At 34.5% G+C, this 18526-nt stretch overlaps 2 protein-coding genes across 2 annotated transcripts; both read right to left on the bottom strand.

The window, feature by feature from the left end:
• Positions 1–13203: 13203 nt before the first annotated feature.
• LOC145098121 (uncharacterized) lies at positions 13204–14466 on the bottom strand. Its single transcript, XM_079035794.1, has one exon. It carries the CDS (start codon positions 14464–14466, stop codon positions 13204–13206), a length of 1263 nt encoding a protein of 420 aa, XP_078891920.1.
• Positions 14467–16866: 2400 nt separating this feature from the next.
• LOC145098120 (uncharacterized) lies at positions 16867–17277 on the bottom strand. Its single transcript, XM_079035793.1, has one exon. It carries the CDS (start codon positions 17275–17277, stop codon positions 16867–16869), a length of 411 nt encoding a protein of 136 aa, XP_078891919.1.
• Between the last annotated feature and the right edge of the window lie 1249 nt (positions 17278–18526).

Genomic DNA, 18526 nt, shown 5'->3' with positions numbered 1-18526 from the left:
TGATAGTTACAAAATAAGGTAAGGATTATCTTATTAATAGGTTGGACGAATTTAAGGTGATAAGGCCTTAGAATTCGACTATGATAAGGATTCAAGGATTATCTTATGGGTTGCTTGGTGGATAAGCAACTAGATAAGGATAATGACTGAAACCCTATCTCTACACCTATATAAACACCCCTTGACTCATGAATTCGGCCAGACCTTCCCTAAGGCTTCTTAGGAACGAATTCAATACCTCCCGTCTCTCCTTATACCTTCTCCATTTGCTCTTGGCGTTTGTAAGCCATTAGAGGAGTGACACTTGTGACTCTAAGCCTTCCAAAGTCAATTCAAGGAGGAATTGGGATTGTTATTACTACATAACAATCAAGGTAACATCTTAAACCTAATTATATGTTAATATCGATTTCCATATGCTAGAATTAGGGTTTATAGTCTTGGATTCAAAGCATGTACAATAGAGAAACCTAGATCCAAGCATTAGGGTTTGTATGAGCACATAGGATGTCTTATGACCAAAACCCATCAGTGGTATCAGAGCCTTGATTGGTTTCTATTGTATTGATGCTTGATGTAACTGAAAAATTCGATTTTTGATGTTCTGGAGGCTGGACTCGCCGAGTCCATAGCTGAACTCGCCGAGTCGATGCGAACTCGCCGAGTCGATGCAGACTCGACGAGTCAACTCGTCAGATGGAGCATATCTCGGGATTTCTTGCTGTTTTTGCTTTGGGATAGTTACCTTATCATATTAGATCAATATAAATCCGATTTTATGATATATTTGACTATATTCTTGATCTAATTGAAGATATTTATCAATTAATAAAATATTTGTTTCCTTATGTGATAATTGATTAATTATTTTGATTAAATTGATAAATTGTTTTGCAAGAAATCATTAAATAAATCAAATATGGATAATTATGTGATTAATTGTTAATTAAGATTATTTGTTATTTGATCCTTGTGCTTTGAAAAGTTTCATATTTTCCCCTTTAGGTTTTATAGTTTAAATTTAACCTCAAAAGTTTTGTTGTTTTGAAATTTAAATAGTTGAAACCCTAATGTTTTGATAAAGGTTTCAAAACTTGCCCTCAAGTTTTGGAATTTAAATTTTGATTAATTGTTTAATTTGATGTACACTTAAATTCTAAACCCTAATGTTTTGAAATGTTTCAAAACTTGCCCTCAAGTTTTGGAATTTAAAAGTTGATTAAAAGTTTAATTAGGAATGTTAAATTCTAAAAACCCTAGTATTGTTTGAAAAGTTCAAATTACACCCTTATGGTTTTATTAATTAATTAAGGAGTATAATTAAAAGAGGTTTAATAAATCCATAAAAGTTTAGGTTTAAAATTTAATTGAATTAAAAGTATAATTGTTAAATTTGACCACCTAACATTTTAAAAGTGTAAAATACACCCTATACTATATATATAACATTAAAAGTCTAACATTACATATATGTATGAGTTGCCTTCACCAAAGCAACTTGATTGGAGAAATAAATAGAGAGAGAGGTTATTATGATTTATTAATATGTTATAAGAATAATATATTAAAGGAGAAATCATATTTGTTTAATTAATATTGGTCAATAATTAATTAAAAATTAATTTTGTGATCAAATGTAATTAATTAAACTAGAGGGGCTGAATTGTAATTATGTGATAGTTACAAAATAAGGTAAGGATTATCTTATTAATAGGTTGGACGAATTTAAGGTGATAAGGCCTTAGAATTCGACTATGATAAGGATTCAAGGATTATCTTATGGGTTCCAATGGATGATCTTGAGTGCCCGTTGCGAGTTTCGATCGCCAACTTCTTCGGTCTACCGGGGATGCGAAGGGGTGTTTAAGGAAATTGCCTATAAAATGGCGATTGAATGGGTATCCACTCTTACCCACCGCACTCTTGACTAGTGGAGGGTCGTTAGCCGAACGGGTAGGATAGGACGAAACCTTCCATTATAAGTATAATTAATCATTAAAGTAACTAAATGTTTTCATAAAATTCCCAATCTTAGTTACTTAGGCAAAAGTGAATTGATGCAATTCCATGAAATTACACTTTGTGCCCTTGCGAAGACGTTAGTGGAGCGTGTGTGGTTTACCGGCACACTAAATGGTTCTAAGCAAAGGTAGCAAAGGGTGACTCAATGTTTGTCATAGTTCGGTGGAGCGTGTGTGGTTTACCGGCACATCGAATAGGTGACTGTAACATGTGAGGGCACCATGTAAGTTTGCATGGTTATTCACACCCGCTTTGTGATCCTCGGCATCCCAGTCACAAACAAGAGGGGCATATCGAGATTTAAACATGCCATTGAAAGTTCAATGAATCTCAAAGGATCTAGGAGTTTTCATAGATTTAAAACTTAAATTTCTTTTTCGTTTTTCGTGGTGGAAATTAGTGAATCGGCATTCACTTACCTTCAAATGTTCTGCAATTTGGGTTACGGCATCCCTCTCCCGAGTTGTAGAATATTGTGTTGGGTCCTAGCCTTAGTATCTCATTTGGGTGATTTACTAAGGACTCAATCAATCAACTAACTTGAATTCGTTTTCTGCCGTTTTGTAGATGTCAAAGTTTGACAACTATGGTCTTCTTAAATCCCGTGGAACAAGCATTCCACATGAAGATGATATTCCACGATTCGATCGAGGAACAAGAGATCATGCTTCACTTCCTCCTCCTCCTCAAATTATTCTCCCTAACCCACAAGTTCAAAGGCTTGAAAAGTTCAAGATCACTCAAGCCCTTTTGGCAAGTAAACATAAAGAAGGAAAGTCGGTGTGTGGGATGAAGTCACACATTGATAGGTTAAGAATGTTGGGATCCGTTGTCTGTGAGGAAATGGTTGTTGATTGGGTTCTTCAGTCACTTCCTAACTCATATAGTGAGTTCGTAAGAGAGTACTATATGATGAACTACGACGTGAACCTTAGAGATCTCACCTATATGCTTATTGCTGCTGAATCAGCAATGGTTTGGCGCAATAGAAAAGTAATGTTGATTGGTGAATCTGCCTTCGAGAACTCTATGGATGTAGACAATGGCGACGAAAGACATGCAATGATCGAAAAGTTTGATCATAAGAGAAAGGCGATGTCTGAAGTAGTTCCATGTGCTGTTCCAAAAGAGTCAATTTGCTTTTATTGCCAAGAGAGGGGGCATTGGAGACGAAACTGCCCTATTTACCTAAGAAATCTAAGAGATGGGAGATTCAAAACGTATGGCTCTGCTTTAGGTAATATCCATTGACTAACTCTTTTAAGTTTCTATTCTAGATTGTTAAAACATAATGTGATAAGATTACAATTGATGTTTTGTAGGATCGAAGAAAAGAAAAAGGACGCTTAAGGGAAGAAGTGAGCAGAATCTAACCGAGAAGGAATGGATTTCGATCGCATTACTTGAAGATTAGATTCTTGAGCTACTACTTAGAGTTAGAATTAGATTGCTAAGAAATATGTACTAGCATAGTTTTTCAATGAGATGCATTGTAAGGACAAATTTTTCCGCAATAAAATAAAATTTTGATTTTATACTATTTATTTATCATTGCAATGGCGTATGTGAAAAATTGATGTTTGAATGTTTCTATTATTAGCAATAATGGATTTGATTCTTAATTATATTATTTATGGAAAGTCGAGAATTTACCAAATAGGGAGAGTTTCTCATCGCCCAAGTTTCAATTGGACAGAAACTTGGAATCATGCAACTTGGTTGCACGATGAATGAGAAGTTTCATATTTGGAAATTAGACTGATTCATTGACAAAGTGTCAAGTGAAGGACTAGGAGATCGAATAGACAAAGTTGCGTGTTGATCAATTCCACCATAAGAGTAACAAAGATATTTGTCATAATTTACTAAAGGTTTAGTAAATATGATTATACTTACAAGATTAAGTGTAATTCTGAATTGATTGAAAAAGTTTAAATCAATAGCAAAACGAATAAGAATAATCAAGTAGGCAGAAAGATAAAAGTTTCTCCATTCTAAGAAGAAGGGAGAGTAGCTTTTATGCTTTATGATAGGTCTTAATGATTAAGAACCATATCTCAATTGATCCTCTAAGTCAGTCTTAGTACAATTGTATGTCTAAGAAGATGAATCAAGAATTGAAGAAATGGTTAAATCAAGAAGTCAATCATACTTCGTTTCAAGACAAGTCTTAGAGTTATGATTGTGACAATGAGTGAAAAGTATTAAGAAGGTTTATAACATTCATCAAATGTGGAAAGTTGTGATGTCTTGAGTAAGACAAAGACCAACTAGAGCCAATTTATGAAGTGTTTTTGATAAGAGCTACACTAACTCTTGAATATTTGTTTGTCAAGAAATGGTTATTGACAAGAGAATCTTATATGTCAAGGAGAAATTGGGAGTCTTAAAGGTCTTGAAAGGTTTCAAGAACAAATCAAATAAACCTTATCGATCATCACTAGCACACGAGTTAAGGTTTACAACCTATCGTGTTGACATTATTTTGTTTCTGTGCCGTTCCAATCGAGTTAATTATGCATGTGAGTCCTATGAGTTCTCATTTGAATGCATAAAAGGCAAGGACCTTAATCAATGAAAGGTACATTGATAGGAAAGGGTGAGCTGCTTAACTACTTGGAAGACATGGTGGGCAGCTGTACTACCATAAAGGCAAGAAATAGAGATCAAGAAAGTTCGATCCATATGAGTTTGAATTTGTCGTAAACTTTGGTTTTAACAAATTGACATGGATAGGAACAAATACACCGTTTAAATCTAAGTGTCATAAGATTTCCTCCTTCATGAAAATGATTATGAGGAAATGCTTTCACTAAGAAAGATTTAAGAAGATAGTGATTGTAAAATTGCATTCTCGAATTCGATTATGGTTACGGTATCCCTTTCCATAATTTGAATTGTGAGGTTTGGCAATTAGTCTTAAGTGTTTAGACACACATATGAACTATCGAAGGCAAAGGTGTATAAGTTCAAGAAACCTTGATAAAAGATTATCAAAGCACTAAGTATTAGAAACATGAACTTAAGAAATTCAATAAGTATTGTTTTTCTGAAAGTTAAGCTGTTTCTGAATACATGTCGAAGCTAGTGGGAGCATAAGTGTTCTGTTTATAATAATCATCATGATAGTGGGAGCATAAAAGTTATGATTATATGATTATTAAGGCACGTATTGCAAGTTGGCAATATTAATTATAGAAAACAAGAGTCATTCTGTACAAAGTCGTAAGGATGGAATAGTTGTTTTGCTATAATTAAGGGAGAGAGAATATTATGCTTCATTTCAAATCTAAAGGATTAGGTTGAGAAATGTTAATAAATTTAGTCAAGGGTACATAGTGTGTTCTTAAAATTTCGATTATGATTACGGCATTCCTCTTCACAATTCGAATTTTGAGAACATAGCAAATAAAACATTATGCGTCGCGTCCCATACGCTTCGGGTATAGGATCAATTGAAAATGCTTTAATGATTGACCATTCTAAATTTTTTCAAATGTCTAGCGTATTTAGAGGGAAAAGGGACTAGAATTGGTTTTGAATAAAACAATTAAACAACTATCAAAGGACAACCCAAAGTTCGATGAGGATTGGTCGCTTGTGAGTAGTTGGAAGTATAGTATTGGAAAATATGGAAATGTTTCCATAATGGATGGACCATATCGACATTATTATGAATAGATAAGATTCTATTAAGAATGAGTTGTCATATGGAAAATATGGAAGCGTGTCCATATTGGGAATTGAATATTGAGAAATCTATGACTAGATTAGAAACTTCTATGCAAAAGGATGTTCAAAGAATGTACTTTGAGTGAGAGACATCACGTCTATGGAATTGTCTTGTAATAATCTCTGATAGAAGATTTTGTAATATCATTGGCAATAGTTTTTGTGACTTTGGTGCAGTGACATTACAAAAGGATCATTGCATAAAAGGTTAGAATCTAACATATTCTATAAGTGGCAAGAATTTGATATTATTTCATTTATGAAAAAGGATTTGGAGTTGTGAAATGAGAATGATTGGAAATGTGCTCAATTTGGTCTATTTCACAAAGTAAGAACCATAGGTAAACATTGTGTGCATGCTGGGAGCATGGGACAAGTGTAATAATTCAAGTAAGAAGTTGATTACCCGAAACGACAAATAATGAGTAATCGATATGGTGATAAATAAAAGGAGTTTTATTTATACTCAAAGGTTTGAGGCCATATGGGATTAGTATTATTCTTGTGTTTCACATTTGCATGTTTTGACTTCCAGAATAATTGAATTTATTAAGAATAATCGAATTATTCGAATGGGCCACAGTCGTTCATATGTTGGAAGTAGATATGAATGAAGACTGTCGTGAATTGGTGTGTGGATTGTCTAAAAGAGTATTAGACATAAGCAAATGTTTGCTGCAACGTTCATGAGTGCTTATGAATATGACTTTAGCATTGGATTAAACCCACGCTCACTTGGATCACTCCATGAAATTGTATCACGAATGATTGGTGAGACGATAACATCTTATATTCTTGAAACCGAGATGTGTGAGTTGTATCTTGCAAATCGGTTGCACATTGATAATATGTAAACACACTAGTAACTTGGTGTTATAAAACATATTATTGTGTGTGATTCGGTGAGTGAGTGCAAGCAAGCATTGTATCAAAGTTTATCCGTTCCTTTTATCCAAAGAAGGATAAAAGCGATATCTTTGGGCCCCTCGATAGTTTAGTGATGACAAACGTAAATGCTCGGCCGGGCTAGGGCTAATTTGATTTGTTCAATTAATCAGTCATCATAAATCGGGAATCGAGATATAGTACAAAGAGAATGATTTGAAATCATATCTCATATGATATCTAGAATGGAGGAATATATGATCCCTTATCTAAGGACACGCGTATCTGATAGGATCAGAGTTGACAGCGGCTTTGGAAAGCTACGATTGCAGATCAGGATCTGAAGTCATACGTATAATAGTTATTAGACTTATCCAAGTGGGAGACTGTTGGATTAGTGTCTAAGTCCATAACTATTTTGGTATGTACTTGACCCGATGGTGCATGGTCCTTTTGGGTTGCCTTCACCAAAGCAACTTGATTGGAGAAATAAATAGAGAGAGAGACTGTTGGATTAGTGTCTAAGGATTCAAGGATTATCTTATGCGTTGCTTGGTGGACAAGAAACTAGATAAGGATAATGACTGAAACCCTATCTCCACACCTATATAAACACCCCTTGACTCATGAATTTGGCCAGACCTTCCCTAAGGCTTCTTAGGAACGAATTCAATACCTCCCCTCTCTCCTTATACCTTCTCCATTTACTCTTGGTGTTTGTAAGCCATTAGAGGAGTGACAATTGTGACTCTAAGCCTTCCAAAGTCAATTCAAGGAGGAATTGGGATTGTTATTACTACATAACAATCAAGGTAACATCTTAAACCTAATTATATGTTAATATCGATTTCCATATGCTAGAATTAGGGTTTATAGTCTTGGATTCAAAGCATGTACAATAGAGAAACCTAGATCCAAGAATTAGGGTTTGTATGAGCACATAGGATGTCTTATGACCAAAACCCATCACCTCTTGTGCATCAAGCCCCATTAAGTGCTTAGATTTGGCATTTAGAGCCTTTAAAGCCATGCATGCACGTAAAGTTTGCAAGTTTACGTGATAAGCATGCCCTAGAAGCTTGGATCTGTGATTTGGAGCCGCTGCATGGCTCAAAATAGGTCTGTATCGAAAAAGGACTAAAGGGACTCGGCGAGTCGCAAGGTTGACTCGACGAGTCACTTGAAGATGGCCGTGAACTCGACGAGTTGGATAAAGAACTCGACGAGTACGATGAAGATTGCCATAAGACTCGACGAGTTGAAGAACAACTCGGTGAGTCAGATGAGTTTTCTCTAGGATATGTATGCGTGTGTATCCGTCGAGTTGCAAGGTAGGAACTCGATGGGTGACCTTAACGTTTGAACGGGAATCGAAGGAACTCGACGAGTTACCCCAATGACTCGGCGAGTTGGAGTGTGCTTCAAGGAACTCTTCGAGTAGCCGAGGGTACTCGGCGAGTTGGGGTCAACATGGACTGTTGACCTTGACTGAGGACTTTGACTTTGACCAGGGGTTGACTAGTGGGTAATGGAGTACCTTATAAGGTTAAGGACTTCTGAGTATATTGTACTATGATCATAGGTGGTGGAGCCTGTGTCGAGTGATCCGAGATTTGGAGTTTACCTTCCGAGTCGACATTGCGAGGTGAGTCATCCTCACTATATCGATAGGGTCTACGGTGTAACGCCCGTAGATCAGGGCTAGTCAATTTAGAGACGGTAAGCGTCAAAAATGACCTTTTGATAGAAGATTATTTAGAATGAATAATCTTAACTAAGTTGTAGTATATTTTACAAGGATTCCGTACATATAAAGAACGCCGAAATCCGAGTTATAACGAAGAAGTTATGACCTGTCGAAGTTTTGCGACAAAACCGACGCGACACAGCACGACATAAAAAGTGAATTTACGTTAGAGCTATATCTAGCCTTAGAAATCTAAATGAAAGTCGTAGAATACGTTAAACCGTGAGCGTGCATAAAAAGAACGTCCAAATCTGACTTCGTATGAGGAAGTTATGATTTTTCTAAGTTTCGACTTAGCAGTATGTAGCCCGAATACTCGATTTGAGACCGAGCGGTTTTTAGCTGAAACAATCAAAATGAGAATCGAAGATATCGTTAATTGTAGTGAAACGATAAAAAGATAGGCGAAAACGGACGTCGGATGAAGAAGTTATGAATTTATAACGGAGTTTTCCTGTCCCGGCCTACTAAAATAATATAATAAAAATAAAGTCAAAATTAGCCGACAGGGTCTAAATGAAAGTTGTAGAGCGTAGTCTCACCTACACGTGGATATAAAGAACGTTGAAAACGGAGTTCGTATGAGGAAGATATTAATTTTTGAAGTTTATTAAATATTTTCGATATTTAATTTAAATATAAAATAACCGATATTATCCAAGGGGGGGAGTCAGCGAGCTGATCCAAGTTACGCCCAGCGTAATCTTAAATTATGCCCAGTGTAATTCGAAGTTCTAGCCCTTATAAAAGGATGTCGAGGGCAGCCGAGTTCTTTGCTCATTTCTTCCCTTTCTCTCACGTTTTTGCATCGTTTTTCGTGCAAGAAATATCCCGAAGCCCCAGTATCTTTCCCGAGCCCCGAAGCAAGTCCCGAGGCCCCGAAGATCCCGAGAATCGAAATTCCCAAGCCGAAGCTCTGCCCGCGAGGAGCCCGGTTTTTGTGAAGATCTTCCAGATCTACCGAAGAATACTACTTTTACAAGCCGTAGTGCTGTCCGATCATCTTCTGATCAAGTGAGTGTATAGTTACTTTCTTCTAACACATAAATATATAGTATTAGCTATGAAATACGTGCTATGTGTTATATATTATTTTTCTATTTGAGATGGGCTTGGAATTGATGTTTTTATACGGGTGTTAAATGATTTAAACTCTGTTTGTATTTATATCTACAAAAATGTTGGGTAGAACATGGGTAGATGGAATAGTTGGTGACGATGCGACTTCGTGCCTATTAAGTAAAGCTTTGGTGATGATGCGACTTCGTGCCTATTGAGTAAACCTTGGTGACGATGCGACTTCGTGCCTATTCGATAAACCTTGGTGACGATGTGACTTCGTGCCTGTTGTATAAACCTAGGTGACTATGAGACATAGTGCCTATTGTGTAAACCTTGGTGACTATGAGACGTAGTGCCAATTGTATGAACCTTGGTGACTATGTGACGTAGTGCCTGTTGTATAAACCGTGGTAGCAAATGGACCTTGTGCCAATTCCTTAGGTAAATCCTTAGGAATGAATGAATGAAGGATAGTGGATTCTTAGGGTAAACCCTTGAGAAAATAAAGGAGATATGGGGATGGGTATTTGGGTTGATTGTTTGATAATTGAATATAATAAATGTATTATTGTGGGTTGAAGACCCTATATGCTCACTAGGCTCCCAAGCCTGACCCACTCAGTTTTCTTTGCATTACAGGTAATGGCACAAGGGTATAAGTTGGTGGACTTGACGAGAGATTTTGGATTATAGATCAGTAGTTATAAATAACTGTTGTAAGGTATATTTTATATTGTTTATGCTTTTGGTCTGTATCGAACATGACATCCTGAGGTTTTATTATTTAATGAAAATACATTCTCTTTGAGAAATGTTTTGATAAATGGTTATCATATTTTTGTTTTTGGGAACAAATTCCGCATCAGTTTTCTTTAAACGATTACTCTGATTTTAAAAATAAAGCATAAACAAATCGGTCTTTTCTGGCCGTGAAATTGGGGATGTCACATACGGCACCAAGGTCGGCCCTTTAGCTGTTATTGTTATGGTATGCTATATATGGTTATGATCTGTTAGATCGGAATCAGGGTAGACAGTATGTTATGCTCTGATGATCCGTAGGGATTGGTATGTTAGTGACCTGTTAGGTCGGTACTCTATTACGAGAGAATCCTATGATTGATGACCATTGATAGATATGTTTGATGTTTGTATATGCCAATATATGATAGTTATGCACATATAGTTATTTGATTGTTGGTTAGGTTGAGGCGGTCCTGCTTTGTGCTGAAGGCCAACACACCCTATGAGCGGTCCGGGGAGACTGTAGGCCTACGTGGCGGACCAGTCATGCCGAAGGCTTTGGATAGATCCATATAGACTGTAGGCCCTCTAGGGCGGTCCATTTAGGCCGATGGCCTTGTATGCATGTTGATGGTTTGATTATTAATGATATGGTATTGTCAGTGTGGTATTGGTATTTTGGGGGTAGCTCACTAAGCCCTCAGGCTTACAGTTTTCAGTTTATTTTTTCAAGTACTTCAGGAGATCATGGCAAGGCGAAGGCGTGACCGTACCGCTCCTCATCCTTATATTATGATTTTGGGACACTCTGATGGATAATGATTTGAAAACATTTTGTAAACAATGCTATTCGGTTTTCTTATTTTTGATTGAAAAGTTTAAATTTGGCGTAAAATTTATGGATGCTACAATACTGATATTATATGATATGATATGATATGATATGATATGTTATGTATAAAATGATATGACATGATATGTTATGTTATATAATAAAAGATTTTCTTTGTAAATGCTTTGAATTGTTTTGGGTCACAAACTCACGTATCTCATGAGACATTATTGTCTTACGTATCTTTTTTTAATGACATGTATCCCAAGTTGGATTTAAGGAGAAAATATGATAGATGGAAGTTAGAAGTTAAGGGATAGAGAATAAAGTGGAGCTTGTTATGTTCTTTATTAATGGTACTGACGTAATTCGTATTTTCTTGATATGGTTGTATTGATGTTTAATAGTAACACCCAATGTTTTAATTGTAAATGTGTTTGTGGGACCGGGATTTTATTAAATGCGGGTTAATTCCCGAAAAGATTTTATAACCATAACTTTAAAAAAATTTGAAATTTTGGGGGTGTTACACTTATATCTTAGTGTTTCTTCCACATGAGTATGTATGGCCTTCCTCATATGGGTGGCTAAAACTCGTGACTATAATAGTGAGAATTTGATTATGATCAATAATGAAAAATAGTTACAACTACATAATATTATATGTTGTTATGACCCTAAGATTTTGGTGTAATTCTTTTGTCTTTACAAAATATGTCTTACCAACTAAGGCCAAGGTGCATATATATGCTTATCTTCTCCCTTGTATGTGGTTGATGTGGGACAAGTATCATTACAACCATCTCTAAGGAAGATATAAATACTACCTTTTTGGAGACCATTCGTTTCAAGATACATATTTAAAAAAAAACACCTATATTTATTGCAATAGATTAATAGATGTATGTTACACACTTTTTTACACACAATGTCGTATTCAAGCATCGTCATGCCTACATTATTGTTAAAGCATAAACTTATAAAGTCGATCTATAAAAATAGCACACATTATCATAATAAAACTGATGGTTTATCATCTCAGATTTACGAAACTTTTGATGATTTTAATTTCAAGATATATTTACTAAGAGATATTAATACATTTCCAGACTCTAGTAATTTAAATTGCAAGAGACTTCCTTGCCAAGTCAATCAAGATTGATAAGTACCTCATGTTGCCTGATTTTGATTTGAATTTATTTATGGAAGACAAGATTAAGAAAAATATGACTTTCATTGTTGAGTTGATGAGAGAATGAACAATTAGCTTAGAGTTTTTTTTGGGTTTCTTTTTATGAATGTGTTTTGTAAATTTGTTTTTTTAATAGTTGCGTTTTAGGACGTTAAAAAAATCCATTTTTCCTTCTATACAGGGCCAATCCATTGACTTTTAATGTCATATTACTAAACTTAAAATAAATTCGAAACTAGAAAATTCACCATTTATTAATGATTCAACATCTCTACAAACTTTTCCATCATCACTCACTTTAACTAAAAAGTTGAATTTTTATTGCCTTAACACTTTCAATGCGACTTTCCCAACGTGTTGCAGACAATGATTTAAGTGTTAATTCATCTACATACTTAAGTAAAACACTCCATCTTTGTGTAGAACTAGAAAAAACATTATATATTGTTTGACAAGTACCAAAAAAAGTTTTTGCTTTATGACAAGAATTTGTCATATCACACAAAACTAAGTTAAGACTATGACATCCACAAGGCATATAAAAAGCTCTTGAATTTATATCAAGCAATATTTTTTGAACACCTTGATGTTTGCCTTTCATATTTGCTCAATTATCATACCCTTGTCCGCGGATACAACTTAAATCCAAGTCAAGAGATTTCAAAGCATCTTGTAAAATATTACAAAGTCCTAAACCAGATGTATCTTCTACAACTAAGAATTCTAGAAAAATTTCTTCCTACTTTTATTGGAACACTCACAACATCGACACATCTTATAATCAAAGTCATTTGTTCTTGGTGACTTGCATCCGGAGTGCAATCAAGGATTATAGAAAAATATTTTCCTTCTGTACAAGGCCGGTCCATTCAGTTTTAATGCTCGAGGCGATATACTAAAAAAATGCCCTTATATATTAAAAAAGTTATAGCAAAATTGAAATAAATTTTTATAATCAAAGTTATGCAAACAAAAACATACAAAAAATCATCTAAAATGATGCCTACGTGCATATTTTAAAGCAAAAACATCCCTAATTTTATGATAATCAAGACTTTGTAGAAAGTGACTTTCAATACTCAATATTGCTAATCCGTTTAATCTTTCTTGACTCATGGTACTTCGAAGATATGATTTCAATAACTCCAATTTTGAAAAACCCCTTTCCGCAGTAGCTACTGTAACCGGTACTGTCAGCAAAATCTTATATGCTACCAACAGGTTAGGAAACATGTCCATTTTCTTTGCGAACTCCATAATTTGGATAGCCGACCAAGGAAGTTCACATTTGTATGCTTCATCCGGCAACATTACCTGCAAAACTTGTAATTCAATAAATAAATTTCCTCCATCAATATCAAGTTCCTCACCATCTGTCAAACTAGTTTCAAGTTTCATACAACATTTTTGTAATTCATCATCAAGTAAGGATTTTAACTTTGAACCATCAAACAAAAATACAAAAATGGATTCAAAATGTTGCATTTGCTCAAATCTACTTTTCAATTGTGTAAGGGCCATATCCACTAGAACAATAAAATAATATGTTTTAAATTTTTCTTTAGAAGATTGTTGTTCTCTTTCAGTATTTGGAATTTCATCAAATTGTGTTTTTCTATAAGCAATACGTTTAATAGGAAATTCAGGTTTAACTACAACACTAAGTGCTATTTCTTTAGCTTCAATAATAGCATAGTCAAACCCATTTTCCCTATAAATTTCAAAATAATAAACTAACCCTGCTAAATTTTTTACCGCAACATCAAGAATCATATCTTTGGTTTGCAACTTTTTACTTGCCAAATTAATTCTAAATAAAATATCATGCCATATTACTAAACTTAAAATTAATTCATAACTAGAAAATTCACCATTTATTAATGATTCAGCATCTCTACAAACTTTTCCATCATCACTCACTTTAGCTAATTCTTTTAAAACTTTTTTAATTTGAAAAAGTTGAGTTTTTATTGCCTTAACACTTTCAATGCGACTTTCCCAACGTGTTGCAGAAAATGATTTAAGTGTTAATTCATCTACATACTTAAGTAAAACACTCCATCTTTGTGTAGAACTAGAAAAAACATTATATATTGTTTGAAAAGTACCAAAAAAAGTTTTTGCTTTATGACAAGAATTTGTCATATCACATAAAACTAAATTAAGACTATGACATCCACAAGGCATATAAAAAGCTCTTGAATTTATATCAAGCAATCTTTTTTGAACACCTTGATGTTTGCCTTTCATATTTGCTCCATTTTCATACCCTTTTCCGTGGATACAACTTAAATCCAAGTCAAGAGATTTCAAAGTATCTTGTAAAACATTAAAAAGTCATAAACTAGATGTATCTTCTACAACTAAGAATTCTAGAAAAAAATCTTCTACTTTTATTGGAACACTCACAACATCGACACATCTTATAATCAAAGTCATTTGTTCTTGGTTACTTGCATCCGGAGTGCAATCAAGGACTAAAGAAAAATATTTTGCATTTTTTATTTTTTTAATAATTTCACTTTTTACTTCAGTGATCAAATGTTTGAATTCTGATTTTCGTTTGTTTTGTTTGAATATGAACTTCGATTATGCTTGCATTACTTTGTTTTTTTATCTCTGCTGAAATGTTGATGTGCTCAAGTGCTTGAACCTTGACCTTTTTTCATATTTCTCTTGTTTCTCATGGAATGTTGATGTAATTACTGATATAGTTGTTGCTCTGATTCTTTGGCAAGTTATTCGTGCATGTATCATTAGAAAATGTATTTTAACTCAGATGATGGATACATATAAACCTTGTATCTTGTTGATGAAGTATTCCATATCTCGACTAGCTAGAAACTGTAGTCAACTTTTTCTTTCTTTTTGTGATCTTTCATTTACCTCCTTATGAGTTTAATATGTTAATCTAAGACATTGTATATCATATCTTGGTGTGCAACAGCAAAATGAAGCATGAAAGGAAGAAGAAGAAGCAGAGACCTTCAACCTCGAATATGAATGAAGCAGATGTTGCTTCGATGTTAATCATGTCAGTATGTGAGGTAAGAATATGATGCTAAGAGTTATGGGTAGGAATGCAGATAGTTATTACTTATGAGTTTTGAATTTTGATGATGCACTGAAGGAACATGATGATGGGGATATACAAAGCATGAAGACAATCAATATATCTTATCAGCTTGTGGACAACGCTTTGCTGTTCCTGAAAATCCATATTTTGTATTATCCACTTATTGGATGTAATTAAGCATGCAATTAATCCATACACATACATAATAGTTAATACATCTACAGATTTTGTAAATGTGTCTTTTTTATGTACAGATGTGAGGGAGTTGAGAGTTGTCACAGGAGGTGTGATGATTAAAAAGGCGGTACGTTTGAACTTGAATTATGAAAGTATATTTTGCTTCATTAAAGAATATTATTTTAATATTATTATTATTATGTAGATAGTTGACTTTTTAGAAGCAGAAAACATGGAATGGAAAGAAGAAGAAGAAAACAAAACTATCTTGAAAATTAAAATCAATGGGTAGGTTAGCTATTTTTTTCTCAAAATCATTTTGTATATGAGTATGTGTTATATGGTTTTGATATATGATATTGGAAATGGAATCCTACAGTAACAAAAAGTATGATATGATGACATTCAAGCTAAGTGAACAACATATGGAATCCACAATGCAGATTGTAAAGCCTCTCGTTTTTCTAGGTGCATATAGTGGATGTAAGTATCATGATATTCTAATGCATAATACCTAATATACATATACAAAATTTGTGTCTAATGGATTTATAATGTACAACTGTTCTGGAAATGAAAGTTAACATCGGATCAGGGAAACTTAAACAGGCGGTATGAATTATGAAATATATTAAATTATATTTATTTCAATTATTATTTCATTATTATTATTTTGGATGATTTTAGGTTGTTGGATTTTTGGAGAAAGAGAAGATACCATGGAAAGTAGAGAACAAAGCAACTCTGGTAATCAAATTCAATGGATAGTGACTCCGACTAATCAAATCTGCTAGCATCTTCTGTAGATAATATGGGCTAACTTTTTTTTAATAGCTTTTATCCAACAATCATTTTGTGTAAATGACTATGATCACAAAATCCTTTTCTTGTATATTCTAGGAACATTTTTTGTGAAGATATCAGCTATGGTTTAGGTTTCTTATATTTTGTCTTCATTTTGACCTTTTCATACCTTCTCTTATTGGTGTTATGGCTTATTAGTGTTTTCACCAAAATGCATTTACAATGTGGATTAGTATTTCTACTAAGTTATGACCTGTGTAAACATGGGGAAACGTAGGAAAAAAAACATAGGAAGTCATAAAAAATGTAGAGAATAATTAAAAAAAGATCAAGTAGCATAAATAGAGTTTGTATTTTGTGATACTGGTTATATTGAAATGTCAAAAACTTAAAATGAAATGTCTGAATATGTATAATCGTTGAAGGACTTCTTTGTAGAAAATATTTTTTGTTTTATTAGTTGGACGACCTTTTTTGTCATATATGAGTACCATCAAACATTTTTTGTTTGTGACGCGAGAAACAAGTACATATACCTGACCAAACGTGAAGACGGGTCTATACAACTACAATCCAACACTTGATAATGATTGTCATTGACTTTTGTGAATAGTCATAGCAAAACAAACAGCCACATGGAATTGTCTCCGCTGAAAACGGAAGATGATTCTTTTATCATGAGTTAACTTCATGCGAGGTATATAAGTAGGCTTATTGAAGAATCTACCAGCTATAATTCGTGCCTCAATGACATGCTTTCCAAGCCTAACAATTTGTAGCATGGTACCATTACATAGACCTTTGGTTTGGTCGATATTACAAAGTAACTTGATCGGAACACCTGTTTTTAGTGCAAGTTTAAGGTTGGGAATTGCAGATGCCTTAAAAATATTCAACACATCTGGAGAGTAAACTGATTCCTCAAAACAATTTGTTAAATCTGTCTCACATAAAAAGTCTGAGCTCAGATACGTTTTCCCTTCATCTTTCATCAATCCTAACATGTAGTCATTGGTAGCGTCGACCACTTCATTTGTAGGGACCAAAATAGATTTATCTTAAAACATGATGGATCATCAAGATGGTTTTCAAAAGATAGATAAATGGTAGATACAATTGAATAGATATGGTCACCTGTCTTCTAGAAATTCAAAATTTAGATTCACTATCATTAGAACCACCATTATTACCTTCACCAATTTTAAGAATTCATTCAACAAATGCTTTTGTCTCATCCAAATCATTAGTTGGAGAGCCAACTTGAAGACTCATGTTTATTGTTAAATGTAAAATTGTACATTCACACCATAATCTGGATGAATGCAGCGATGCTTACATGATATCCGAGTTATTGCCTCTTTGTATTACTGGAAGAACCTGTCCAAAGTCACCTCCAAATACAACGGTCTTTCCTCCAAACTGTAACGCCCGTAGATCCGGGCTAGTCAATTTAGAGGCAATAGCGGTCGAAAACGACTTTTCAGCAAAAGATTATTTAGAATAAATAATTTGAACCAAGTTTTAGTATATGTCACGAGGTTTCCATACATATAAAGAACGCCAAAATCCGAGTTATAATGAAGAAGTTATGACTCGTCAAAGTTTCGCGACGGAACCGACACGACACCGGGAAGCGTAAATAGTGAATTTACGATAGAGCGAGTTTTAGCCTTAGCGATATAAACGAAGATCGTAGAGTATGTTAAACTAAGAACATCGATAAAAAGAACGCCCAAATCTGACTTCGTATGAAGAAGTTATGATTTTTCAAAGTTTCGGATTAGCTGTGTACAACCCGAAATTCGAATATTAGATCGAGTGATTTTTAGCCGACACAACCTAAACGAGAATCGAAGATCTCGTTAAGGGTAGCGTAACGAGAAAAATATGGGTGAAAACGGACGTCGGATGAAGAAGTTATGAGGATTTAACGGACCAATCATGTCCCGACCTGTTAATAATATAAAATTTAGAATCGAGTCAAAATTAGCCGATGGAGTCTAAACGAAAGTTGTAGAGTACGTTCCCACCTTCGCGTGGATATAAAGAACGTCAAAAACGGAGCTCGTATGCGAAAGTTACGATTTTTAGAAGTTGAGGGTGAGATTTGTGAAACTGATGCATGGATTGATGACGTGGCCTAGCTCCCAGCCGTCCGATGTTGGTTCCTTAAGTCGCTTCGGATCTTGACGCGTCACCCTCGCATTACGCCCCGCGTACAAAGTCCGGAACGCGCCGCGTACGCCTTGCACT

The sequence above is a fragment of the Lactuca serriola genome, chromosome 4 (assembly GCF_051521515.1).
Source record: "Lactuca serriola cultivar US96UC23 chromosome 4, Lser_US96UC23_V15, whole genome shotgun sequence".
Lineage (NCBI taxonomy): Eukaryota > Viridiplantae > Streptophyta > Magnoliopsida > Asterales > Asteraceae > Lactuca > Lactuca serriola.
Note: the sequence above shows the minus strand (reverse complement) of the source record. Positions and strands in the feature narration are given on the sequence as shown.

What these genes read in the sequence shown, in the direction of transcription:
- LOC145098120 (XM_079035793.1), bottom strand. Translation starts at nt 17,277, where the DNA reads ATGTTAGGATTGATGAAAGATGAAGGGAAAACGTATCTGAGCTCAGAC.
- LOC145098121 (XM_079035794.1), bottom strand. Translation starts at nt 14,466, where the DNA reads ATGAAAGGCAAACATCAAGGTGTTCAAAAAAGATTGCTTGATATAAAT.